Genomic DNA, 27832 nt, shown 5'->3' with positions numbered 1-27832 from the left:
TTGGCTGTAACTCTGGCTCCTGGTACAATCTGGAATGTTTCAAGTGCTAAATAAGTATTTGTTGAATGAATTTTTCCACCTTTCGCCTGAGAAAAGACACTTCCTTCTACCCCAAAGCCCCCTGAGAGACAGAAGAAAGAGTCATAAAAGTTTATTATATGAAAGAAAGAACACGGCTTCTGTACAACTATTTACAGAACAGACAGATGTATTTACAGCCAGAGGGAGGTCTTGGTGTCAGTGAGGGGGTGGGGGCAGGCGCCTGGAGAAGAGTGAGGAGGTGTGAGAAGCCTCCCGCGGCTCAAAAACAGGGCACCTCAGCAGGAGGGGGACAAGCAGAAGCTGGAGGGAGAAACAGGGGTTCCAGTTCTTCCTGAAGGAAAACTTGGCGAGTGAGTAGCAGGCGGGATGGAGCCCAGAGTCCACGCAGGACCCTGGAGGTGCGAGGGAGATCCTGGAGTTGAACCCAGAACGTTCTCGGGCTGATCACAGTGTCCCTGGGGTGCTCTGGGGAAAGGTCTGTGCCCTTCTGTCCCTGTTGCTGCCCGCAGCTGCAGAGGGGAAGGGTCCACGGGGGTCACAGCTCGCTGGAGCGGACGGCAGGCTCCAGTTTGTGGGACAGGGCAGTGAGGACCTTGTCGAACTTCTCGTAGCGCCGGGCCTGGCTGCTGCTGGCGCCCTGGCTGCCCCAGAGCAGGCGCATCTGGAACTCGGTACTGAACACCTCGAGGAGCTCTGGCCGGGCCTGGAACCCTGCAGGGTGGGGCACAGGGGTCAGGGATCCACCATCCAGCTGGGGAGGCTGGGACTCCCACTCAGAGCCACCGCATGCCTCAGGGCCTCATTCCAAGGGACCTCCCCCCACCTCCACCAGGGATCCCACAAGGTTTGCTGATGAACATGACCAAGCAGTTTAGCACCCAGTCTTTGTCCCACTATTTGCAACATATAATTTAAAAATGACTAGAAGATAAAATATTAAAATTAATTTTGGGGGGGAGATTTTTCTTTTCTCTTTTATATTTTTCTGTAAATTCCAAAATTTTTCCTAAGAAATGTACGTATGTTTTGTAAGTAAATGTAAAAAAATAGTTTCTTTTTTGTCCTTTCCGAAGAAGAGAGGCAGGAAGGACATATGCCACATGCTCACGGCATTTACCTCCAGGTAACTGTTGGTGATTTGTTTTATCTTGGTTTTGCTCAGCTGTTATTTCCAATTGGTCTACAGAGAACTTTTGTAACTTAAATACTGCCTAGAAAAGTAAAAGCTGGATCATCTGAAGACATTATCTCTCTGCTCCTTCCACAAGGAGGAATTCTACTTTTTTTTTTAAATTAATTTATTTTTGGCTCTGTTGGGTCTTTGTTGCTCTGCGCAGGCTTTCTCTAGCTGCGGCGAGCGGGGGCTACTCTTCGTCGTGGTGCGCGGGCTTCTCATTGCGGTGGCTTCTCTTGTTGCGGAACACGGGCTCTAGGTGTGCAGTAGTTGTGGCTCGAGGGCTCTCGAGCGCAGGCTCAGTAGTTGTGGCTCGCAAGCTTAGTTGCGCCGCGGCACGGGGGATCTTCCCGGACCAGGGCTCGAACCCGTGTCCCCTGCGTTGGCAGGTGGAGTCTTAACTACTGCACCACCAGGGAAGCCCAGGAGTTCTACTTTTTGACTAGACTGTGAGCTCCTTGAAGGCAGGGCAGGTCTGCCTCAGGCCCAGGGCCCCAGGCCGAGTGCTCTGTAAACAACCTTGTAAAGTAGGACTGTTAGGACGCCCACTTCACCGATGAGAAAGCTGAGGCTCAGAGAAGCTAAGCTACACAGCTATGGTGCCCTCTGAATCATCTCTTTGTTCCCCGCACCCAACCTGGTGCCTGCCACTAACAACCGCTTGTCAGACTGCTGAATAAGTGAGGAAAAGGGGTGAGAAAAAGAAGTCAGGGAAACATGCAGGAAAGAGGGATGGAGAAATGCGAAGGGGTGTTTGGAGGAGAGGGGAGAGCAGGTCACGTGGAGGGAGGCCCAGGCCGGCCGGATCAGTGGCGGGACCGCCCCCAGTTGCGACCCATGACTCACCCTGCAGCTTGACCTCGGCATTGGTGTGGTACAGGCCGCCGTGGTGTGCCACGGTGCGGGCGGCCTCCAGGTGAGCCAGCACCACCTCCACACCGTGCTCTGTGCTGCCCCAGGGCTCGGGGCCCTCGGCCGGGGCGGAGTCACACTCCAGCAGAGTGATGAGCGGCAGCACGTGGGGAAATGTGGTGTTGCTCAGAGGCGGGCCTTCTGCAGGGAGGGACGCACGGTGCTCAGAGGTCCTCCCAGGGCCCAGCCATCCACCGCGGTCCCAGAAACCGAGGATGTTTTAGGAGAAAGGGCCTGCCTGAGGTCCCAGAGAGAGCCCCCAGGGATTCTGACTCCTGAGACAAACCCTTCGGAGTCCTCCCGCTGAACCCACTGCAGCCTTGGCCAAGCTCAGGGGCTGAGGCTGGACCTGGACGTGGCATACACGGCTGCCAGACGCAGAAAGTGAGTGCGGGAACAGCCTGCACAAAGCTCAGTCAAGCCCTCATCATCCTCCCCACTGGGAGAGTCTTTGCTGGCCCAGAGAGGGCTGGAACCTGTCCGAGGTCACACGGCAAGGTGGGAGAGGTACCTTTGCCTTCATTGAGGCTCTTGAGAAATGGCTTGAGCTTCTTCTCGTAGAGGATGGCTCCCTCCGTGTGTCGCTGCCGCAGAGTCACCCATGTCTGCTCCAGCCGGGCAATCTGGGGAGACCCGAATGTGAGCGACCGGCCAGGGAAGGGGCCTGCTGGGGCCACAGGCCACTCTGCCAAGCGGACACCCAGATGTGCGATAACAAGTATTAGTATAGTCACCATTCAGGAATCTGGGACCGTGCTGACTGCTTTTCACACGTTTCCCATGAAGCCCTCCCAACAACCCATTTTGCAGATGAGGGAACTAAGGCTCAGAGAGGGGAATGACTTGCCCAAGGTCATTCCAAAAATAAGTGGCAGAGCTGGGAGTTGAGCCACTGCTCTGGGACCCTGCTGTCACTGTTGACGAGGCAAAGGAGAGGAAGTGTAGTGTGGATGAGGTCCGGGCTGTGAAATTAGACAGACCTAGTTTGAATCGCAACTTTTTCAGCCTCTGAATGTGACTTTAGGCAAGTACTGCTCTGCCTCAGTTTCTCCATAGGTGAAATGAGAACAATAAAGGCACTCCCTTCAGGAGATTTTTTTTTGAGGAATCGGTGCTTCTAAGGTACTCGACGTAGCTAGCACCTAGCATATAGTCAGTGCGTGCTAAATGAGTGCCGTTTTATATTCATTCTTTAAACTCATATAATGCTCCTCATTCATTTTACAGGTAGGGAAACTGAGAGCAGGGAAAAGGGAAGACTTTGTCTGGGAGCAGGTCAGCACTCAGAACTGAGTCAGGACTCAGTTCTCCCAGTTACCCTGTCACCAATGCCGCCTAGAAGGTCACAAAGTTCTTCCTGATTCAATATACAGCTATCCCAAAGGAACACATCCCAGGGCTCCTCCGGACAGAGACTAGCTTATGCCCAGCTCTACGTGGGCCCCTCAGTACCTGGGCCATATCGAGGGCGCCCATTACTGCAGCGAAGCTGAACATGTTGCCCATGGTCCTTTGAAGCTCGGCCGCCAGCTGGATGGTCTTGTGCAGAAGAGCTGCCCGCTCCTCAGCGGAGCCCGTGCAGCCCAGGATGTCCACGGCCAGCATGATGGACATGGTGTGGAACCTGTCGGAGCAGCCAGGTCAGAGGGGCGGGGCCAGGGACCTAGGGTTGGGGGTCCTTGTGGTTGAGAGCCGAGGGGCGGAGGGCAGAGCCAAGAGCGAGAGATTGCAAAGGGTCAATGAGATTAGGGGGCGCGGCCAGAGTGAGGAAAAGCAAAGTTAAGGGCTTCTGATTGGTCAGTATAAGTCAGGGGGCGGGGCCAGAGGCCCTAGAGCGCTAGGCTGAGACGCTTGTGACCGATCAGCGGAAATCATCGGAAATCATCTGGTAGAGCTGTTCTAAGAAAGAAAAGGAGAGAAGCCAGAGCTGATGAGAGGGCCAAGGCTCACGGATTGTGATCGGTCAAGAGGATGCAAAATGTGAATTCGGAGATAAAGGACTCGGTCTGGTCTTCGGGAAACCAAGATTACTTGGAGCTGGATATGGAGAAGGAGCGATTGGTCAATGGGATAGGGGGCGTGGCCAGAACCCCTGGGAGCCGGGGTGAGAGGCTGTGATTGGCCAACCGGCCACAGCGAAGGGCCGCGCGGTAGCCCAGGGGGTTCCCCGTGAGTCCCCTTGTGTACTCGCCTTACCTTTCCAGCAGGTCTAGTCGTAGCTGCCGGCCATGGGGGAGAGTGAGCAGCTCCATGCCCCAGCGGACTCCCATTAGGGTCTGCATCTCCTTGGTAACGCCCAGTATCCTAGCAACCTACAAGGACGCCCAGAGGGCTGATTAATTTTCTGTCACGGCTAGCTCAAGCCATCTGGGAGTCAGGGAGCTTTATCTTGGAGGGCAGCCTGGCTGGGAGGCTGGGTTTGAATTCCAGCTCTACTGCTAACCCTCCGACATGGAGCAAAATGAGCCTAATTCTCCCCATCTGTGAAACACGGGATAAATGGGAAAATTGCCCAGAGGTGTCTGACATGGGCCAGAGGTGCCCAGGACACCCTTATTCCAGAAGGCACACCTGAGGTCCGGTGGGGAAAGGGCTCGTCCAAGGTCACACAGTGGGCCTAGAACCCAGGGCTGCTCCCTTCACGCCTAGCACTCTTCACAGAGCTACCTCTCAGCACCGTTTCTTTTCTTGCTTCTTGAGCTCAGAGACCAGTGCAACCAAGCAGTCAGTGCCCTCCCGCCACAAACTTCAGGGAGAGAAACTGAGACGGAGAGCAAGTCAGGGTCCTTAGATGGTCAAGATTCATTCAAAGCAAAGGCCCAGGCATTAACAATTTATGGACCTAGGCAATGAGTTTTGTCCACTAGGGGGGGGTGGGGACGGGAAGTCGGGCCTTTTGTATTCCCTGGACCAGCCAGACTGACTTTCACCAGGCTCAAAAAGTGTCCCAGGCAGCCAGACACCACTGGCTTTCAGGACTCCTCGGTTCCAGTGCCAACTGACATCTGGAGGAAGCAAGAATATCTCGGTTTTTGCTTTTTTTAAAGGAGAAAATTGGGGCCCAGGTAAAGTGATTAGTCAGAGTCACACAGCACGTGAAGGACGGCCATGAAGTCAGAATCCAGGCCCATTCGCTATACTTGGGAATTTGGGGCCAGCTCCTCACCACCCGGACCCCTGTCCCAAAGCCAGAGGACGGAGGTGCTGCTCCTGCCCCAGTGCACACCCAGCACCTACCAGGCAGTCAACCTTGGTGACATGCTGGGCCAGCGTCCGGGCATCGACCTCTGCCAGCAGCTCCTTGACCTTACGCAGGAGGCCCATCTCCAGTGGCCGGTTATCTCTGGGGATCAGTAGTGACTGGAAGGTAGCCAGGTTGAAGGAAGAGGTGGCTTCCACGATGGGGACTGTGAAGGTCCTACCCCAGTCCCCTTCGGGGGCCCCATTTTCTGACAGTTCCTTAAGCCTCTCCCCATAGCTCCTGGCCTGGCGGCTGGAGGCCTCAGCTGCTGCCCACTCTCGGCTGCCACGGACAGGAGGCTGGAGCTGGCAGTAATGGCCAGAGTCCGGGTCGCTGTAGCTGCTGAGCGATGGTGATGGGGAGGCCTCGCAGCGGGTGTGGGAGGGGCTGGAGTAAGGGCCCTTGTCCGACTCCCTGGCACTTCCAGGACACAGCTGGGGTTCACTGGAGCGGCGGGTGACAGGGGAGGCAGGCAGCGCTGTGGCTGAGGGGGCGGCAGGGGAGGCGTGGACACGGGTCACTGCAGGGAGATAAAGAGAGAGGACTAGTTTCCATGACTCCCCACGCAGTGAGGTTCCCCCACCCCCTTCCCAAAGGACAGGCTCCATCCACCCTACATGGGTGATAGCCCCACCTCCCTGGACCCAGGCCCAGCCCAGCAGACTCTGGCACACTGAGCAGCTCTCAGTGGTATTCTGAAATTACCTGGACCCCAGGAGTCTCACTTTCCTACCCTAAGGCTGCTGTAGCCTTGGGGAACGATGGAGCTACTTGAAGGAGCCTTCCGCGATTCAGAGAAGCTAAGCACTTGCTGGAGTTCATTCGTATGGAATTATTTCTCAATGAATTAGTAATAATGATTTATTGAGTACATGTGTCCTGGGAACTGGTGACATGCTGGAGATATACCGGTCAAAACAGTAACCATCATCCAAAATTAGAGGTGACGTTTATTGAGCTCTTACTGGCTGCGAGATCCTTCTCTGCACATTAGTCCATTTAACCCTCTCAACATCCTGTGCGTCAGTACTTTTATGATCCCCATTCTCCAGATGAGAAAACTGAGGCTCAGAGAGGCCAGCTGACCTGCCTGAGGTTACCCAGCCAGCAAGGCATAGAGCTGGGATTTAAAACCAGGTGTTTAAGTCCTCACTCCTGGGTACTTCCCTGAGCCGCGTTGCTTAGAAATTGTCCGATAAATAATTTGTGGCGAGGCATTTTAACATTTACACCCAAGGGTGTTGTTTTGAAGGCAAGTTGGCACTTATGACAAGCTGGCAGGCCCGTGTTTAGAGAAGAATTTGTGACAACCCATATAGACAGCAACATGGTGTCTCCCAGCAAAGGTTCCTCCCGGAATGCACCTCTGTCTGTGAGCTTTTCCTGCCAGGTGGACAATATGCAGTATGGCCTGTTGAAAACACTTGTTTTCTTCCAGAAATGAACTAGTGGCATGTTTCTACAGCAGAAATTTTCTTTGTATTTAAAAAAAAGCACAGCGCTCTGTGCTTCCTGCTCAGTTTTGCTGTGAATCTAGAACTTTTCTGAAAAAGTCTATTTAAAAGACTAAAGCAAGCATGACAAGTCCGGTTTGAGCCCACCATTTGGAATCCGGGACGCATTAAGTCCCAGCCGATGCAGGGCCTGGCAGAGCACCACACACGGAGGCGCTTGGCCAATGGGGGCTGAGTGGTGCTGACCACACGCACTGCACAGCATTGGAGCCAGATTCAGTAACATTCAGGAGAATGCACTGGAAACCACACGCACAGTGCCTGGTACCCAACAGGGACTCAATGAGTCGTTGCAGAATGAACGAGCCATGGATATGTTTTGCATGTCAACATCGATAGTTCTGCTGGCAAGTTTTTAGTGTCAACTCTTGCAGGGCATTGCTCTCAGAAAAGAGGTAGAGGGCTTCCCTGGTGGCGCAGTGGTTGCGCGTCCGCCTGCCGATGCAGGGGAACCGGGTTTGCGCCCCGGTCCGGGAAGATCCCACGTGCCGCGGAGCGGCTGGGCCCGTGAGCCATGGCCGCTGGGCCTGCGCGTCCGGAGCCTGTGCTCCGCAACGGGAGAGGCCATAACAGAGAGAGGCCCGCATACCACAAAAAAAAATAAAAAATAAAAATAAAAGAAAAGAGGTAGAAACACACATGATCACATACTATAACAGAAGTCGTCAAAGACAGCGCGCACGTGCGCACACAAGACTACTCCCACCAGATCCCCCCACCTGCCCCTACCCCCTCCGCTGGACTGGACATACCGGTACTATAGGCGGGGGAGCTGGGGCTCTCGGAGATGGGGGACGCAGGAGAGTGCAGGTCTGGGATCTGGTCCATGCTGAGTGCACAGTTGCGGATGGATTCCCGGGGGTGGGGCAGTGATATGCTGTGGAGCAGACACCTTCATGAGCAGACAGCCCAGAGGTCAGGGTCCTCAGCTAGTATTAGGACCCCCACCTCTGCCTCCATCCAAGATCTGCTGAACTTCAAAGGCAGAAAAGGCTTGGAGCTTATCAAGTCCAACCTCCCAACTGACAGGTACAAAAACTAAAGCCCAGAGGAGGAAAGGCTTGTGCAGTCCACAACCTGCACAACTGTTCTCCTCCCTGGGAACCTTGCCCCCAACTTGCAGAACAGTCTGGGGAGAGGGGCTAGCAGGAAATGTGGGCAGGCCAAGGGAGCCAGGCCAACCAGCCTGGCCCCTCCTCACTGCTCCCATACTATACCCAGGATGCCTTGGGCACACATGGCCTGTGGATCCTGGCACCGTTTGGATCACTGGTTCCAAACCACAGGCCAAGTGGCTACTCCCCACAGGGTATCCAACCAGCAATTCCTTGGCTGACAGCACCCAGCCCAGGCCCAGGGAGATGGGACCTATCCAAGTGCTGGTGGCACAGGATGGCAGGTCTTGCTGCAAACAGCCAGGGAGGCCATAGAAATTAGGGGCACAGACTTCGGAGTTGAGGGCCTGGGTTAGAAACTGGGTCCTACCACTCTCTAGCAAGCGGCTGCCCCTTTCCAAGCCTATTTCCTCATCTACAAAGTGGGGGCACGGACAGAAGCCACCTCCCAGGGGGACGTGGGAGTCACTGAAGTTGGGCACAAGAGCACCAAGAGAGGGCCAGGTACACAGTAGGACCTCAGGAATGATTGGCTGCTGTGGCTTTTCCTGGGATCAGGGCCTGGTGTCACCTAGCCCCAGACAACTGGGTGTCACCAGAAATGTCGCTGAGAACATTCCATTCCCTGTGCAATGGCTTGCATCCTGCAAAGCCCTCTGCTCTGATGCCCACCTTGGCCTAGTCTGGTGGGGTGGGGTGGGCTGGCGACAAGGACCAGGCCCCTGCCGGGGACAGGACAGCACCCAGGGCTCCCCCTAGGCCAGAGAGGGCTTTCTGAGTGAGGACCTTTTACAGGTAGGAACATGGAGGCAAGAGAGGAGGAATGCCAGGGCCAAGGGTGCACAGCTAGCTGTAGCAGAGCTGGGATGGCAACCTGCGCTCCAGACTTCCACTCAGCACAGCCTGAGCTTCCTCCTGTTCTTCCCCGCACACCAAGGCGCCAGGGCAGTCATAGCACCTCAGCCCCGTGTGACTGGGCCTCCCCTTTCTCACTAGCACTCTCATGACCAACACCCCCATTTGACAGATGGGGAGCCTGAGGCCTCGCGTAGGTTCTCACTCACCTGGTGGGGCAGCCATCACTGCGGGTGACCTTGTCGGCGGTGAGCCCATCGGTCATGGTGACGCTGCGCCGCTTCATGTGGCTGCCCTTGGGGCCTGAGGGGCTGGCGGGGCTGGCAGCCTTGCCACCGCCCTGGCCCAGGCCGTAGCAGGCCTCCAGGTAGCGCAGCGGGAAGGTGCGGTTGACAGGGCAGTAGATGATGGCGCCACTCTGCTCCGACACAGCCTTGCGGCTGCCCACGTGATACCGCACAAGGGCCGGCACGTGGTCGAAGCTCTCCTGCTCGAACAGGTACTGGATGTGGGTGTAGCTCTCACCCGCCTTCACCACCACCTTGTTGATCTTGAAGTGCAAGGCCTGGTTGCGCCAGCGGCAGGTGAGCACATAGTCGCCCAGGCTGGTGAGCGAGTCCCGGATGAGGAAGTCACCATTGCGCTGCACCAGGGTCTCGGAGACCTGCGAGAGGCAAGGGTCCGGCTGGAGCAGGGCAGGGGCAGAGAGGGCCAGACCCGGGATCTGGGGGACACAGTGAACAGAGATATCTGAAGCTTGGGAGTTGCACCCTCTGACCCAGATTCAGAGGGTGCAACTCAGCCAGAGGCCCTGGGTCCGGGGAACAGAGGCTCAGGCATGGGAGGACATAACACCCTGGGATGGGGGTTGCCATGATCTGAAACTCAGGTCTCCGACCTACCCCTTCTCAGGTCTCACGTTGGCCAGAGTGGATTCACAATCCTCAATCCTCCAAACACCCAGCGCTCTGGCACAGCTCTGGGCCTTTGTACCTCAAGCTACTTTCTCTGCCTGGAACATCCTTCCCATCCTGCCCACCCGGTGAACTCCTATCCGTCTCACAATGGCCTCTCTCCTCAGCACCCCTTCCTCGGGGCAGCCCACACTCCCTGCTGGGTACTCCATTCTTGCACTTCTCCCACTGGGCTCTGATGGTCTGCCTGCCTGTCAACCCCTACCCTGGGATACCAGCCCTCAAGGGAAGCCATCACCTATTTTATCTCTGCATCCTTGGTGCCCAGCACAGGACCTGACAGAGCTGATACTTGACAAAGATTTACAGCATGAATGTAAAAGGGAACAGGTGACTATTAGCCTCAGCCCAGAAATTCAACTTTGTCAAAACTGAGTAGCCTAAGGACTGATATGCACTGACCAAACACACAAGAGGCTGATGTATAGACCTATAACAATTACAGTAAAAATAATCGTAGTAATAATAACAACCACCACCATAAAGGACAATGTTCATTGAGCTCACTGCATGTCAGACATCGTGTTCAGAACTTCACATGCACTAGTTCACTTAATTCTCACAACCAGCCTTTAAGGTAGGCACTATTATTATCCTCCATCTTATAGATAAGGAAACTGGGGCTCAGAGAGGTGAAGTGACTTGTTCAAGGTCACACAGTCAGTAAATGGCAGAACTAGACCTCAACCCAGGCTACTCTGATTGAACCCACCAAACAATAGAGCTTCTCTGGGCTGGGGCTGGCCGAGGTGGTGGGTCTAGGGCTGAGGTCGCAGCTCAGGGCCCGCTCACCTCACGGGGGATGCGGCCATGGTACCAGGCGTGGCTGCGGAGATCTGTGCTGCTGAGTTTGAGCTCTTCCTCCAGCTCCTTGTGCAATTTCTCAGGCGATGAGTCCAGGATGTACTTCTCCTTGGAGAACTGGGCAGGAGACGGCAAAAGTTGGCATCCAAACTGAAGCCCTTTCCTCCTTCCCTCCCAACCTCCACCACCCCAGGTGAACTCATTCCATCCTGGGACCCCGGGAACACTTAGGCACAGATCCTCACGCAGGAGTCCCTATCCCAGCAGGAGTAACGGAATCTCAATTAAATCCACCGAAAAGTGCCTACTGTGTTCTAGGCTCTGAACTATGCGCCAGGGTAGATAAGTCAATAAATAAACCTGTCCTCAAGGAAGCTCCTAGACTAAGAGGGGAGGCAAAAGCGACATGAGCATTTGAGGGACTTCCCTGGTGGTCCAGTGGTTAAGAATCCGCCTTCCAATGCAGAGGACGCGGGTTCGATCCCTGGTCAGGGAACTAAGATCCCACATGCCGCGGGGCAGCTAGGCCGCGGGGCAACTAAGAGCGCGCTTTAGAGCTTGCGTGCCACAACAAGAGAGCCCGTGCGCTGCAACTACTGAGCCGGCATGCCACAACTAGAGAGAATCCTGTGTGCTGCAACTAAGACCTGACGCAGCCAAATAAATAAATAAATATTTTTAAAAAAATTTTTTTTAAAGCGACATGAGCATTTGAGGTCAGCACCACAACACTGGACAGCGGCAAAGAGCCGAGTTGCTTTCCAAAGGGAGGAGATGAAGTCTAGTCCAGGTGGAGTGGTCCAGGAAGACTTCCTGGAGGAGATGTCAATCACAAACACTCATTCTGCACCAAAGATACCAAACTGATCTTGAAGTGGAGGGAGGGAGGATTTCTACACGTATATAACACACCAGGTACCCAGGCAAAAGCATGGACAAAAACAGGGCTGAATGTATGAGGATACATTCTGGGACAGTGACTTAAACAGGCGTCGAGGAGGCAGCTACAAACACGGTAGCAGAGCACCCCCCTGCCTAAAGACACCTGTGATGTCCTCTACAGTTCCCAAAGCCCTTTCTTCCTTGCTGTCTCAACCAATACTTGCTAGATGGGGAAACTGCAGCCCAGCAGGGAAGCCCAAGGTCACTCACTGGAGATAATGCTCAGGATCCCCCCTTCCACCTGCCCAAGGGGGAGATTCCTGGTTTCCTGGTTACTGTGGCCTGGGGTTGGAGGCTGAAGAACAGGGGGAGGGGAGCCCCTGCTGCCAGGTGTGACCCCACCATGAAGCCCAGCCCAATCCTGGCTGTCTTGTGAGTTCCCCGGGCCTCAGTTTCTTCCTCTGTAAAATGGGAACAATTGCAGAACCTGCTTCACAGGATTGCAAGGATGAAAGGAGACAATACTCCAGAGCACTGCAGCTAGCCCACAGCTGTCCTTGTCACTGCCAGAACATGTGACATTGCTTCCCTCCCTTCCCCCAATTCCAGACCACAATGATGGCTGGTCCAGGACAGATAGATATGGCCCAGACCTGGCCAGGCAGCAGGACAGATGAAGGGGGGCACTAAAGGGCAATCTCTCCCCAGGACCCGCTCCTCACCAGGGTCCAGCATCCTCTAGTCCAGTCCCTGCCTCCTCTGACCTTTCACAGTTCTCAGAGCCTAACCTTGCTGCTCCATTCTCCAGCCCTCTGCTCCCACTGGCTTGATTTACCTCCGGCTACACTGCTGCCAAGACATCCTGGTTCCCAGCTTCAGAGATATCTAGAGTCTCTGACTCCATTATTTCAACACTGAACCCCTACTCTGGGACAGGTCCTGTGCCAGCGGCTGAGCCCAAGGTCATCAGGACAGGCGGCCTCTGTCCTGGGGGAGCCACACAGATACTGACAAGCAACCCCAGGATCTCTGGATGTTCAGGGATGCACAGGGAGCTCCAGGAGCAGATGAGCATGTCCCTCCTCATCTGGTCAGGGAGTCCCTGAAGAGGTGACGTCTCCACTGAGGCCTGATTGAGCCAAGCAAAAGCATCAGGGTGGGGACAGGCAGGTGGGCAGGAAAGAGCTCTGGGAAGACAGTGGCAGAGTCAGGGCCCTGTAGGCAGAGCCAAGGCCCTGGGGGCGGGAGGAGAAGCTTCGAAAGGGCTGGGGGTGGCAGGGGCAGGCACGGCAGGGCCGTGAGGCTGCCTTGGGGAGCTGGGGTTTACCCAGAGGCCACAGCAGAGCCGCAGAAGGTTTCTAAAGTGTTGGGGCAGGTTCCATCCACTGCGTGGAGATGACCTAGTGTTTTCCAGGCAATGGCAGGGAAGGGTGGGGCGTGGGGATGGGAACTGGGGGAAGGGTGTTTACACAACCATTGATCAGGGGTGGGGAAGAGGGCGGAGGGGTCAGAGAGGATTGCAGGTAGAGAGCCTGGGAGGACAATGAGACACTCTCCAAGGTGGGCAAGGCTGGGGCAGGAGCAGCTTGGGGATGGGCCCATAAAAGTTTGGGCTTTGAGGTACCTGTAGGGTTCTGGGGACAGATGGTGGGAGTGGGTGATGGAGATGAGTGCTCGGGGAAAGGCAGGGCCTGAGGATGGGGATTCTGTACACCCCCCGCCCAGGGTAGAAGCCAATACCCCAGAAAGGCAGGGAGGTCCGGGGTGAACTGAGATTAGCTAACTCAGATACCTACACTCCTCCATGGGGTTCCCTATTCTTCAGGGTCCTGGCCCCTCTCCTATACCACGCCACACCCTGGAGAGGGAAGAGTGGAAGTCACAGGGGAGACTCCTTCTCCTGGACAAAGAGCATGCAGTGGAGAAGTTGCCCCAGTTCCACAGCTGGAGCAAGAGGGACAGGGGGCAAAGAAGGGGAGGGGGCTGTGTGGTAAAGAACCTGGTCTCAAGACTCGGCCTGCCACTGTATGACCTTGAGCCAATCACTTTCCCTTTCTGGGCCTGGGTAGCTTCATCTGTAAATGGGGGGTGGGAGACTGGGCTCCACTTTTTCCAACCATAATCAATGGCCAGGGAGAACCTGGAGGGACAAACTCGGTCCTCCCACACACCTGAGGTTAGGGACCACTAGGGTCCCTGTGCTTCCTCACCTTCGACCCGGGGGTCCCTAGCTCCCAAGGAGGGTGGGTGCTGGGGCGCGAATGCAGCATCCCTGCTCCCGCTGCACTGCTATTGGCCAGAGATGATCTCACCGCCTCCCGGCCTGCGAGCGCCTGATTGGCGGGTGCGGGGATGCGGCGCTCAGCCGCCGGCGGGGCAGTCATTCAGGCGGGCTTCGGAGCGTGTGTGAGCCTGGGGGAGCGCAGAGGTGATGCGCCCCGCGTCCCCCAGGGGGCTCGGGAGGCAAAGGCGCGGAGACCCCGGGTCAGGGTCTTAAGCCCTTCTCACCAGCCGGTGCCCAGCAAGCCCCCTCTAGCTCCCTTCAGTCTCGCAACCCTAAGCAAAGCTATCCCCAGATGATGCTCCGCAGAGAGGCGGGGTCCGGGTCCTCCCCTCCACCCCCTTCCGTTTAACCCTTTCACCGCCACGGCGCCGTCCCGCACTGACCGGCCAGCTGGGCTAGGAGACCCGCGCCCGGAGCACGCCCGAGCCCACCTAGAGGGCAGGAGGGTTGCAGGCACTCTGGCCCCAGCCTCGGCACCCGCAGCATCCCCTCAGCTTCCCACCCCTCACTCAGCCTTTGGACCCCAGCCCAGCGCCCCCGGTACAATGGGGAGTCAGGCTGCCCGGGTCAGCCGCAGGGGCCGGAGTGCTCGCTGGAGGACCGGCAGGACGCCGGGGACCCCACCTCCAGGTACCCAACGCCCCAGCTCAGCTCCGTCCTGCAGAGGAGGCAGGACCGGAACGGCAACCTCCGCAGCAGCCCCGAGTCTCGGGAGCGGCAGCTGGACCCTCACCCTGCGGAGCGTCTGGGCGCCCAGAGGTGAGGTTGGGGCGACCCCGCCCCCTCCCGCAGCCCGCAGCCCGCAGCCCGCAGCCCCTGCCCGGCCGGACCCTGCGCGGCGTCACGGGCTGCGGCCCCCCGGCTCCGGGGGCGAGCGGCCAGGGGTCCCAGCCCGGAGCGCCTGGCGGGGGCCGAGCCGCCCCCTCACCTGCACCTGCACGAAGGAGCCGCGGTAGAAGCAGCAGGCGGCGGCCGACAGGGCGCTCCACAGGCTGCACCGCTCGGTCATGGTGGGGCCGGGCGGCCAGGGCCGGGACCGTGCGGGGGACGGCTGCCGGCGGGGCAGGGGCGCGGGACCGACCGGGCTGGGCACCGGCTGCGCTTGCCTCTCGGCGGCGCGATTACCTCATCGCCTTGTCAGGGGAGGAGCGGGGAGGCGGGGCGGGGAGACCCCACCCTCCAGCCGGCCCCGGGAGGGGAGGGGGCCATTGTTCCTCCCTCCGCCCGCCCCCGGCTCCCCGCCCCTAGCCCCCAGAGCTCCAGCCCCGCGCGCCCCGGCAGCCTGTAGTCCGGGGATGCTGAACGGGGGACCTGCCAAGGGGGGCTTCACGGGGCGCAGAAGGACGGGGTGGGGACCCCTGGGCCGGCAAGGGAGGGGGGGTCCTGCGGCCCCCACTCGTCTCACCCCTCACTGACCCGGAGCGGGCAGAGACTTTGAACTAAATCATATCTAAAGCTGGAAAAATCCCTGTATATGTTTGACCAAATCCTTTGTGGCCTCAGGAAATCTCCCAGAGCCCAGGATTTCTCATCTCTGATTTGGAATCAGGGACTCTGCTGGGAATTGCGGGATATTCCACTGACAGACTTGCGGGGGGGGGGGGGCAGAGACTCAGTAAGGTTCAATGGTTTGGGAATCAACCTGGGTTCAACTAGCGGTGCCCCACCTCCACCCAATCAGTCCCTTCTCCTGGAGTCCAGATTTACTCATCTGGAAAACATACCTGTGCTGACCTCACAGAACTCTTGTTAGCATTGGCTGAACTGATGCATGTAAGTTGCCAGACATAAAATAAGTGCTCAATAAATGCCTGCTATTGTTTTCAAGCTTAGTGTCTTAGAATCTGGACTTTTGGTCCTAGAATCTTAGGCTCTTCAGCACAAAGGGAGTCATCACTGACTGCATCAGTCAGGCCTGGAGTTCAAATCCTTTTGACAGGCTGTGTGACCTTAGGCAGGTGAGTCCACCTCTCTGGGTCTCAGATAGTTGATTATTTTCTGTAAATACATCTGAAGCTCTGAGCATGGAGCGTGGAATTTAATGGTCTTGGAACTTTAGAATCCTTGCCTTAGAAGCAAAGTACTCACATCTGAGAAACCCTGGCGTTCTGGAAGCTGAGTACGTAAGGTCAGGAATGGACTTTTGGTAACCGACTATTGATTCCACCCTCTTCTGAGGCTTGAAGCTACAACTAACATTCCTTTGAGCTCATCCTTCAAGGGATTCTTTAATCAATTCCAGTGAGCAGGTATTATCTCTTTTATAGCATTTTAAATTACATTTTTCAGCCCAGTAAACTAAGGGAAAAATACAAAGCTAATCCTCACAGGGATCTCACTACCATCAGTGATGGGGATCTCATTACCTTGCCAGGCAGCTGGGATTTATGGGGTGCCGAAATATGCTCCTGTGTGGTCCACCACTGGCTTTGGTGCTGGTTCTACCTGAGGCCTCTGTCCCCTCTGCGGTGTCAGGGCTCGGGATGAGGAGCCAGGGCCCAAATCCCGGGAGCAGCTCCTGCTCAACTTGCTGCAGCCCTGGGCTGCATTTCCTGGGCTCACTCAAGCTTGCTTTCTGACCGCGCCCACACTCTTACCTCTGCCTGGATCACTCTACCACCCATCTCTGCTTATCTTATCTCCTTTCCAGCTTTCTGTTTGGAGAGAGGATGTTGGTGAATATTCCTGGTCAACTGCAATGGCTTGGCTTCAATGCCTCCTCCTCCAGAAAGCCTTCCTTGATCTCCCTATCCCCAGGTCCTGAGCTGAAAGTCGTCCCCTACCTCTGCAGCTCCAATGGCTTCTTATCTGAGCCTTCTGGGGATGGTGGGGGACAGCAATGTGAGCACTTCCCACAGAGCTCATTACTAGTCACTTACACAGAGCTTTACAGGCAGCATCTTGGGTGATGGAATGCCCTGGGGTCAGGAACCAGCCCGGCCTGCTCTGCTCCAGGCCCAGATCTCCCCTTCATGGGCATGGACTCATTGAGCCCATAGCAACCCTGGTTTGGAAGCACCACCGCTACCCCATTTCATACAGGTGAACACTGAGGCTCAGAGAGGTGACACACACACCCAAAGTCATGTGGCAAATAAGTGGCAGATCTGGGACTAAAATTTGGGTCTGCTAAATTACAAAACACAAGCCCAAACCATTGTGTGGTTCTGCCCTGGTCCCCACATGGGGCCAGGAGCCCTTGGAACACAGGGCCTGGTGCTCCTTGCCTCTGCTGTGTGCTCCATACTCGGCAGGGGACCTGGCTCAGGGGTGGGTGCTCCGGGATGTGGAAGGTCAAGGGCTCTGTTCATGGTCTTGGCATCAAATAAACTTGGACAGCAATCCCAGTTCTGCCCTGCAGTAGCTGTGTGGTTGTGGGCAAGTCACTGCACTTCTCTGGGCCTCAAATTTCCCATCTGTAAATGGGCACAAGAAAGCCCTCACTGCCCAGTGATGAGGGAAGAAGTCAAAGACCTCATTCGTGTGAAGAGCTCAGAACTGACTCCCAGAGCTAGCAGCCAGCACAGGGCTCTGCACACAATAGACACTCAAAATGTTCTGTCGTGTTATTGTTGTTATCGTTATTATTTCAAAACTGCATTTTCAACATTCCCAGTGCCCGGGACAAATTAAGCTTATGATCGATGTGAGTGTGCCCATTATCTGTGATGAGGAACTGAGTCATCCTTTCCTGCTGCCACCTCCCGGCACCAGCAGCACACGCTCAGAGACCAAGTGGGATTAGAGCCGGTCTTTGCATGGAGCCACCCTTGGGGCCCTGTCCAGCTGGCAGCTGGACGCAGTCTGGTAGTAGCAGACATTGGGAAGTCCTGAGTTTGGGGCCAGGAAAGAATGATGGAAGGCATGGGAAGAAGATGCTGGGATTGAAAGCACACCCCACACGCTGCCCTGACTCCTAGACCTTCTCCTCCTGGGAACAGTCGGTGAGATCTGGCTCCTAACAAGGCCAGAAAAGGACTGCCCTTCCTGGAACAGACTCTGGGCCCTCCAGTGTCCCCTCCCAGCCCCTCTTACCTTCACATAGTCCCCGCCAGCCTCTGGCTCTCCAGTGGCCCTGCAAGGAGAGAAGAAAAGTGAGTGTTCCCAGCCCTGCCTGGCTACCCAGCTGCCAGTCTCTGCCCACCTGCAGGCAGGAGGGGGCACTGCAGCTGATAGCATTTGCTGGAATCTGCTGGCTGGGCTACTCCTCCACTCTCCAGCTGTGCGACCCTGGGCAAGTACCTTCACCTCTCTGAGCCTGTTTCCTGTCTGTAAATCAGGGTAATGATAGCCTCTGCTTCATCGGGTTTTCTCGAGGACTCTGGGAGCTGATGAAAGTTATATGCTTAACACGGGGCCTGCTCCCTGAATTGATATCTTCAACCAGCTTCAGGACGCTGCACTCTCCTGGTGTTCGCTCCCCACCTCCTCCCTGACTCCACAGTTGGTGGCCCCAGGCTGGGCCTCAGCCTCCTTTCCTCCCGCCCTACCCTCACTCCCTAGTGCAGAGTGACCCACCCAGTGGCACATCATGGCGCCATTGCTGGTGACATTTGGCTGCAGAATTGATCCCCTCCCCTAAGAGGTGGTCAAATGGGGCCTGGAGAGGCCAGAGGCTGGGGGTGGCTGTTTTTCCCGGGTGCCAAATAGATATCACCCTTCCTTGTGAGGGCTTCTGTGAGCCACTTCCCCCAGTCCTCGGCCTTAAATGCCCTCCCTTCTCCGATGCAGCCTGGACCTGCCCCTTCAACGCCAGACTCAGAAACCCAACTGCTTCCTTAGCATCTCCTCTCAGATGTCTGAAGTCATTTTGACTCTCGTATCCAAAGCAGGACTGCTGATCCCCCCCACCCCATGCCCCTGCTCCCCACATCCGATTCCCATCTCAGTCGATGTCAGCTTCATCCTTCTTGTTGCTTTGTTTGGCCCAAAACCCTGCGGTCCTCTGCACCTCCTCTCTCACTCACACTCCACGCCCAATCCATCAGGAAATCCTGTGGCTCTACTTCCAAAATAGATCCTGACCACTTCTCTCCGTGTGTCAACCCTGCCCCATCTGGGACGCCCTCTGTGTCCTCTGTGGAGCACACAGCAGCCTTCTCGCTGTGTCTGCCCTCACAGCCCTCCGCCACCCAGGCGGCGCTCAAGTGAAAAGCTAAGCAGATCGCGGTGCACAAACCACCCCCAAGCCTCCCATCTCTCAAAGAACAAAATCTAAATCCCACTCCATGGTCTGCAAATGGCTGGCCATGTAATTTATCAACTAAACCAAGACTTTTCTTCCCTTGTGAGAGTAAAGAGGGTGCCATTTTCATGCCAGAAAAACAAGTGTAAACAGGCTCATGTGTTCCCCAACCTACAATGTCCTGTGTGGCCCTGGTGGTAGCTGACTGCCCACCTCATCAATTCCCACCCCCAAAATATGCCTCCCTCCCTCATTCTATCCCTCATTCTGCCCCGGCCACATTGGCCTCCTTGCCAAGCTCGTTCTTGCCACAGGGTCTTTGCACTTGCTGTTCCCTTGCCTGGAATGCTCTCCGCCCCACCCCACATCATCACACAGCTTGCCCCTCCCCCTACTTTATTTAGAGCTCTGCTTAATGGCCCCAACCCAGAGAAGCCTTCCCTGACCACCCTGCCAAGAATAGTACCTTGTCCCTCACTCTCTGTCCTCAACCCTGCCTCCTTTTCCTCAATCTCTGCCTGAAACAATCACTTTACATTTATTTGTTGACTCAGTTAGCTGACGCCTCCCCTGGGGCACTGACTTTATATCGCTCACAGGTGAGCCCCCACCATGGTGCCTGGCACATGGTAGGAGCTCAAGAACTCTTTACTGCTTAAGGAATGTATGAACAGTAAACTCTCAACCAGTATTCATCACTATTGTTATTATTAATTCTGTCAGGCTGGACCCTGGTTCTCTGGCTGGCACAGGCCTCAGTATGGCCATCTGCAAAACAGGGAGGAAAGTCAAACATCAGGGAACTGCTTCCTCAAATATAGAAGCACCAAATTTAAATTTAAATGTGATCAATCTAATAAAATAAATTTAAAACAAAAACAGCTGAGCTGAAAACAAGACAAAACAAAAACTGTGGGTGAAGTATATGTTTCCAGGGCAGAATTGCATGCAGGGTTTCCCCCAGCTCCCGAGGCCAGGGGCTCCTCATTGAGAAGCTGTCTGACAATCCACCCTGTTCTGACATTCCAGAGTCCCTGGTGCTAGCCTTCCTTCCTGCAAAGTCCTTCCTGACCTCTAACCATAGTCCCTCAAGCTGCAGCCTGGCCCTAGCAGGCTCCCAAAGGTGTTTGGGTTCTCTCTGTCCAGCCGAGTTGGGAGTGGGGTGGCGTACAGACCCCTCCCCCTCTCACCACCTTGCTCTTCCTGGGTGAGGCGTCCCATCCCAGTGTTTCCGGCCATTTAGGCCCGGAAATCCTCCCACTGCTGGGAACAGATTGGCCAGGACACTGGGATCGCCTAGCACTTCCTCCTGCTTCCTGTCCACTTCCCCTCACGCTCTGGGCAGGAGCAGAGCCTTGGGGAGGGAGCGCCTGCCCCAGGGAGCAGGTGGGCTGAGGTGGCCAGAGCCAGTGGGGGTGCTCAGGCAGAGGCCCAGGCCCGGGAAGCTGAGGGCCTGGAGCCACCACCAGCCCCCATCACCTCTCCCTGCCCCCCTACAACACTCCAGGATTCCTAAGACATAAGGTGACCATGTTGGCTCACCACCCACTGCCATCATTTGCCCAGACTATGGCCACCACCTCATCACTGCCGCCCAGCCTGCATCTGTGTCCCTCTGACTTGTTCTCCCCCCAGCAGCCAGAGCAATCCTGTTAAAATGAGTCAGCTTATGACTTTCCTCTGCTCCAACCCACTGGAGTGACCCCTAGTTTCACTGAGTAAGAGCTGAAGTCCTGGGGACTTCCCTGGTGGCACAGTGGTTAAGAATCCACCTGCCAATGCAGGGGACACAGGTTCGAGCACTGGTCCGGGAAGATCCCACATGCTGCGGAGAAACTAAGCCCCCTGGAGCCACCACCAGCCCCCATCACCTCTCCCTGCCCCCCTACAACACTCCAGGATTCCTAAGACATAAGGTGACCATGTTGGCTCACCACCCACTGCCATCATTTGCCCAGACTATGGCCACCACCTCATCACTGCCGCCCAGCCTGCATCTGTGTCCCTCTGACTTGTTCTCCCCCCAGCAGCCAGAGCAATCCTGTTAAAATGAGTCAGCTTATGACTTTCCTCTGCTCCAACCCACTGGAGTGACCCCTAGTTTCACTGAGTAAGAGCTGAAGTCCTGGGGACTTCCCTGGTGGCACAGTGGTTAAGAATCCACCTGCCAATGCAGGGGACACAGGTTCGAGCACTGGTCCGGGAAGATCCCACATGCTGCGGAGAAACTAAGCCCGTGCGCCACAGCTACTGAGCCTGCACTCTAGAGCCCGCGAGCCACAACTACTGAGCCCGCGAGGCACAACTACTGAGCCCACGTGCCACAACTACTGAAGCCCGTGCGCCTAGAGCCCGTGCTCCACAATAAGAGAAGCCACCGCAATGAGAAGCCCTCATACCGCAACAAAGAGTAGCCCCCACTGGCTGCAACCAGAGAAAGCCCACGTGCAGCAACGAAGACCCAACACGGCCAAAAATAAATAAATAAATAAATATATTTTTTAAATAAAAGCTGAAGTCCTCATAACAGCCTTCACACACTGGCTCTGACCACACTCCCCTCACTCACGCTGCCCCAGCCAGGCTGGGCTTCTTGCTGCCTTTTGTTCCCACCTCAGGGCCTTTGCACTTTCTGTTCCCTCTGCGAGAATACTTTCCCTCCAGATATCCACTGAGCTCCCGCCTTTCCCTCCTTCAGGTTTTCACCAAAATGTCCCTTCTCAGTGAGGCTTTCCCTGGCCGCCCATCTGGAAGTGAAGTGTGGCCTCTCAATGCTCCCCACCTCCCCGCCCTGCTTCGTCGTTCTCCGTAGGGCTTCATCTGACTTGCCATGCACTATCTTCTCTCACCAGAACATCAGCTCCGCAAGGGCAGGGGTTGGGTTCTGCCTAAAATGGTGCCAGGCACCCTATGAAGATGTTTTGCTCTGTTTTCTATTTTTTGGTCACACTGCGTGGCATGTGGGATCTTAGTTCCCTGACCAGGGATCGAACCCGTGACCCCAGCAGTGGAAGCACGATGTGTTAAACACTGGACCACCAGGGAAGCCCCTGTAAAGATGTTTTTGAATGAATGAATGTCACAGCAGCCCCTGCAATCCTGAGGACAAACTCTAGTTGTCATGGGTCGGCCCGCTGTGACCCAGCCCCTGCCAGCCACCCCTCCTCTCTTCCTTAGGGTCCTCCATGCACTCAGGCTTCACACTTCCTCCAAAGAGCTCTACTCCCTCCAGCCTCAGGACCTTTGCACATGATATTCCTTCTTCCTAGAGGAATTCTCTCCCTTAGAGTCAGAGTAATCCCTACTCAGCCTGCAGATCTCAGTTTGCTTGGAGATTTCTAGAATGTTCTCTCTCCCTTTGTAATGATCAAATCCAGGAATCAAAGCTTCCATTTTAAAAAACTCAGCTCCGGGCTTCCCTGGTGGCCCAGTGGTTAAGAACCCGCCTGCCAGTGCAGGGGACACGGGTTCAAGCCTTGGTCTGGGAAGATCCCACATGCCACAGAGCAACTACGCCCGTGCGCCACAACTACTGAGCCTGCGCTCTACAGCCTACGTGCCACAACTACTGAGCCCACGAGCCACAACTACTAAAGCCCATGCGCCTAGAGCCCATGCTCCGCAGCAAGAGAAGCCACTGCAATGAGAAGCCTGCGCAATGAAGAGTAGCCCCTGCTCACAGCAACTAGAGAAAGCCGCACGCAGCAACGAAAACCCAACGCAGCCAAAAATAAATAAATAAATAAATAAATATTTAAAAATAAAAATAATAAAATGAAGCTGAAATACTGTATTTTAAAAAAATTTTAAAAATAAAACTCAGCTCCATTAATTAATTAATCAAGTAATTTCTTATTTTATGGATTTAAAAGGCACTTCCTCTCTAATATTAGTGGCGAAATCAATTAATAAATAATAGTGACAACTGAGCTAAATCAGTTCCATTAATCAGCTGCATTAATTATTTAAATTACCAACCCCTTTAATTGCCTGCATTAGCTGATTTGTTCTTATAACTGGTGCCACTTATTGCATACATTAGCTTAATTAATTGAATTAATGACCAGTCATTAGAGTCCATTATCCTTTATTTCCCCAGTGCAGGTTTCGGTCTGAGCTTTACTTTCAGGGTCTCCATCCTGGCCAGGAGGGAAGAGCTCCCCCAGGGTCCCTGGAGGAGAGGCTGCCATCCTGTTCCGCCTTGGCCCTCCCTCACCACGGGCAGCCTTGCCCTGCAGAGCCCTGCAGCCTCCCTGCCCTTTGTCTGTCCCCCACTTTGCTTCCTGGGGTGTGGTCATATGGCCTTGAGTGGAGATTTCCCCAACGTCTGCCTCGTGCTTCCCAGCTTTCCCCCTGCCCTCCCCTCTCTGAGCTTCAACTTCCTCATCTGTGAAATGGGCATATTTTAACTGTCTTCCCAGAGGGGCTGCAAGGATCCTATGAGAAGGGAAGGTGGAAGGTTCCTTAGCCCCTGTGGTTCCTCTAGTTGCCCCAGCACCACCACCCCCCCAAAAGGAAATCTCCCATCCTGCTCCTCCTGGGGGGTTGAAGATACTCTCCCTCCTTCACTCTGACTTTCACTCACCCGGGGCAGAGAAGCAACCCTGCTCTACGCTCCTTAGTCCTTAAAGACCCTGAGAAGAGAGAGCTGGGGTGGAAAGCCCCATCTCTCTGGGGACACCCAGCCAAGAGGCCTTTGGGATTCCCTGCCAGGAAGGCCCTTGGCTTTAGCCTCTGCCCTGCCCCCTCTCCTGTACGATGGGCCACCACTGTCCTGGAGACGTCCTTCCTCCTCTCCGCCATTCTGCACCCTCAGTCTTCTCGACAGGGGTGAGCTCCCCAGCAGAGAGCAGGAAGGCTCCCAGCTCTGTGAGGAGAGGACAGATTGGGGGCCACTCATCCCAGGGCAGAGCTGAGGAGTCTGAGTCCCAAGAGCTGCTGAGACTTAACAGCTGCTGGAGAAGAGCAAATGGGGAAGACGACTGAATGCCTGTGTGGAAGCCCCACTTTATAGCAGGGCGCAGAGCTGCTCAGACGAGACCTGGGTTGGCTCTGCTTTATTCCTTGCCCAAGGCAGGCTCCCCCAGATGACGGGGACTGCTCCTGGATGGAGATGGGGGACACTGGGGAAGGGAGAGTGAAGAAAAAGAATATTTTGACCAGACCAGGAGCCCAGAATCAACATGAGGAAGAGGAAATGGAGTGGGCATGGACAGAGGAAAGACCCTCAGGGGCTCTGAAGAGGGCCCTCAGCTGGGAGGGAGGAGGCTGTGTGACCCTGGGCAAATCCCCCTTGTTGGGCCTCAGTTTCCTCTTCTATAAATGGGTGTGGTGATCGCCTGAGCAGCCTGTGTACCGGTACTTCCTCGGGCCAGGACCAGGATAAATGCTCTACTTTGTCTAGTCCTCACGATGACCCTGTGAAGCAGGTGCTGTTATTGTCCCCAATTTACAGATGGGGAAACTGAGGGTCAGAGAGGGGAAGGGGGTTTCTCAATGTTGTCAAGACAGTCAGCGGGCCTCTGAGCTGCTGATGTAGCCGACCCATTTCTTCCCCAGCTCTCACGCCACATACGTCCAGCATTCTGTAAACAGAGTCCCCTAAGGGTTTGAGGGGATGTGGCTCCAGCTGGGGTTGGTGGGGGGACCGTCCATCCTTCCCGAGCCAGCGCAGTTCCCACAGCCTCAGGCGTCTGGGGGTCTCAAGGGCTGTGAGAAAGTCTCCACAGGAAATGAGAGCCAGGAGCAGCTGGGCCCCTTTGGAAGACAAGGACCAGCCGCCCAGAGTCTGAGGAGGCTGAATGGGCTGAGCCCACCACAGCCCCCTCCCCCAGTGGGTAATCACTACCAGATGCCCGGCAGCTGACGTCACTTTGCAGGGCCGAGAGGGTCGTGGGACTCTGGGGAGTGTTGGGAATTCTTGGACCAGAATCAACATTCCGAAAGGAAATGGTGGGGGGGTGGGGACGGGGGTCTTGGCCTGTTCTCAATGCCTGGCACCAGGGCTGGGGCACGGGCAACACAGGGTGCCCCCCGGCCGGGGTACTTCCTTCTCCACATCTCAGTTTCCTTCTGAACAGCCCTAGAAGTGGAGTGGAGGGGCCTGGGTCTCTGGGAGGCAGGAAAGGATGTTCAGGTGAGACACTTTAGAATGAGTAGGACTGCGGTCAAATCCCCCTTAAAGGAGGAGTCCTCGTAAAACATAAGTCAGAGTGGGGCCTTCCTCTGCTTGAGGCCAGCAACGACTGCAACTCACTCAGAGTCGAAGCCAGGTCCTTGCCGGGCCTTCCAGGCCTTACTTATCTGAACCCATTTCCTTTCTGGCCTCCTTTCCACCACTCCTCTCCCCAGCCCCCATCTTGCTCTCTGCTGCTGCTCAAACGTGCCAAGGATGCTCCCACCTCAGGGCCTTCATACCTGCTATTCCTTCGGCCTAGTATACCCTTCCCCAGATATCAAGATGGTTTGTTCCCAGTACACCGGAAACTAATATAATATTGCATATCAACTATATCTCAACTAAAAAAAAAAAAAAGAGGGTCTGTTCCCTCATCTCCTTTGCTCAAACATCATTTTCTCACTGAGACTTTCTTCCTGGCTAACCTTCCTAAATTGCCACCACCAGCCACTACCCTCCAAGACCAGTTCCCCTACTTGATTTGAATCTTTCTCCGTAGTGCTTTTCTCTTCTGGCTGACCGGTAACTCATTATCTTGTTTATCATCTGTCTCCCCCACACTGGAATGGGGGCTCCTTGAGAGCAGGGTTTTGTCTGCTGTGCTCACTGCTGTCTCCCCAGAACCTAGAAGAATGTCTAGGGATAGTTGCATCTCAGTAACTATTAAAATGAATGAAATTCCAACTCAAATGTGTCATCTCGAGCAAGCTGTTAACCTCACAAAACCTCGATGTCTTCATCTGTAAAATGGGCTCCTATTACCGCCTTTTCACGGGGGTATGGGAAGTCATTTGAAGTAATGGTAGAGACAGCTCTGAGATTTTTACTTGCAGGAGGTGAAATGTGGCCTAGTGGTTAAGTGCTTGGGCTTGGGAGTTGGTCAGGACGGAATCAAATCTAGGCTCTGACACTTAATCTCTCTGGGACCCCAGGAAAGTCCCTTTCTCTCTCTCAACCTCAGTCTCCTCGCTGGTAAAATGTGGTAGATGGCACCCATTGAGTGTTCCAGGCAGGGCCTGCCAGTTGTCCTCTGGTGGGACCCTGGCCTGACAATTCCTGTGTGTGTGTGTGTGGGTGTGGGGTGTTGGGGGACCTCCCTTCCCTCTCTGAGACTCTGCTTCCTCCTCTATAACATGGACTGAAGGTAGAGTGTCAGGGCTCTCTGGACCTACTATCTCCCTGCAGAATGCTGAGGGTGCCGGGGGATGGTGGGAGACTGGGCTGGTGCTCTCCTTTTGGGGAGCTAAAGGCCCTTCACTCCCCTTCTATTGGCCCCTCCTCCCTCCTTCCTCTGCATCCCCCATGATCTCAGCAGAGAACAGGGCACCAGGAAACTCCTGCAGCCTCACCTCTTCCCCTTCCTTCCTTTTGCTCCAGGTGCAACCTGCTTCCCGGGGGTAGGGGAGGGACACGTCTTCCCCAGCTTACACTGCTCCCTGAACAGCCACTGGGATGACCCCCTTGGGACACTCAGGAATGAGGCTCCCAGTCTTACTCAGTGGCAGTTCTCAAATGCCCTTGTTCCCAAGCTGGATGGATCCTCAGAGACCATCCCAGGCCCATCTTGGCTGTTGGGGAGATTGAGGCCCAGAGTAGGGCAGGACAAGCCTGAGATCACACAGGCAAAGCAGGTCGCCTGACTCCAGCACAGATCTGGGCTTCACAGGCTCCTAGAAGAAATGTTCACCAATTCCTGGACTCCTACTTGGCCTGGAGAGCAGGTGGGACACTGGGTCCCAGGGTACCAGGAAAGGGCTCAATCTGATCTGCTAACCCCACCCCCCTCAGGACCCCTGAACACTCCAGATGATTAGGGGGGGAAGGGAGAGTCTCCCTATTTCCTCTGTTAGCTCTAAGCCAGGCCTGATGCCAGAGGCATTGCCAGGACCATCTCTGCCCACAGGGGAGGAAGGCTGGGTCCTAGACTTGGCATTCTCAAGGTGTCTCAAGACCTGCTGGAGGGGAATGGGTTGCCTAGTCGTTGAGGGCCTGGTCCAGGAAGGTGGAGTTAATCCCTAGCTCTGACTTTCACTAGTTGTGTCAAACTGGGCAAGTAAACCTCTCCTCATTTGAAAACCGGAGATAGTAATAGTGCCTCTCTTCTGGTACTGTTGTGACCAGAATATGCCCAACCTGTGCCGGGAGAGGCTGGGGATAGAGTTACACCAAAAGAAAGTTTAAAAGTCCCTGATGCTAAACTCACACCCAGGTTTGTCAGCTGCCCCAGGGGCACGGATTTCCCCCTCAAGACAACTCCCGCTCCCGGCGGCGGCCCTCCTCGGTCCCAGCTCGGTCACTCACCCTCTGGGTCCCAGTGCGGGGCACCTTCGGCCCACCGCAGTCATAGTTCCCTGTCGTCGCGTCCTGCAGCCCGGGGACCTCCTCTGCTCGACGGCTCCCGCCTTTCTCAGGATACGGAGCTGCGGAGCTTAGAGCAGGACTCCTGGGGAGGAGCCTGGCCTGTAGGCCACGCCTCGGACACGCCCCTCTGCCCTCCCTGGGAGCGCTCCACCGCCTACTCCTCCCTCCGGGAAGGACACGCCCCGCCTCGGACACGCCCCGCTCGGACACGCCCTCCGCCTGCTGTCTCGCTCCGCCCTCTCCCCCATCTGTCAGGTCGGAGCACACCCCCTCCGCCTCGCCCCGCCCCACTCCGAGGACAGCTTCCCCAA

At 55.6% G+C, this 27832-nt stretch overlaps 1 protein-coding gene across 2 annotated transcripts; it reads right to left on the bottom strand.

Moving 5' to 3' along the window:
* Positions 1-136: 136 nt before the first annotated feature.
* Positions 137-27557, bottom strand: SH2D3C (SH2 domain containing 3C). Of its 2 annotated transcripts, XM_024126386.2 has the most exons (11): positions 27462-27557; positions 17833-17872; positions 10620-10748; positions 9063-9517; positions 7636-7760; positions 5366-5889; positions 4325-4440; positions 3581-3752; positions 2640-2751; positions 2063-2269; positions 137-753 (listed from the first exon to the last, which is right to left on the bottom strand). In XM_024126386.2, exons 1-11 carry the CDS (start codon positions 27503-27505, stop codon positions 578-580), a joined length of 2100 nt encoding a protein of 699 aa, XP_023982154.1. In that variant the 5' UTR covers positions 27506-27557; the 3' UTR covers positions 137-577. The 2 variants fall into 2 exon arrangements, with proteins under 2 accessions (XP_023982154.1, XP_054942931.1); XM_055086956.1 differs by lacking the exons at positions 17833-17872; positions 27462-27557 and adding an exon at positions 14726-14934.
* Positions 27558-27832: the final 275 nt, after the last annotated feature.

The sequence above is a fragment of the Physeter macrocephalus genome, chromosome 9 (assembly GCF_002837175.3).
Source record: "Physeter macrocephalus isolate SW-GA chromosome 9, ASM283717v5, whole genome shotgun sequence".
Lineage (NCBI taxonomy): Eukaryota > Metazoa > Chordata > Mammalia > Artiodactyla > Physeteridae > Physeter > Physeter macrocephalus.
The sequence above is the reverse complement of the archived record's forward strand: the minus strand, read 5'-3'. Positions and strand labels throughout refer to the sequence as shown.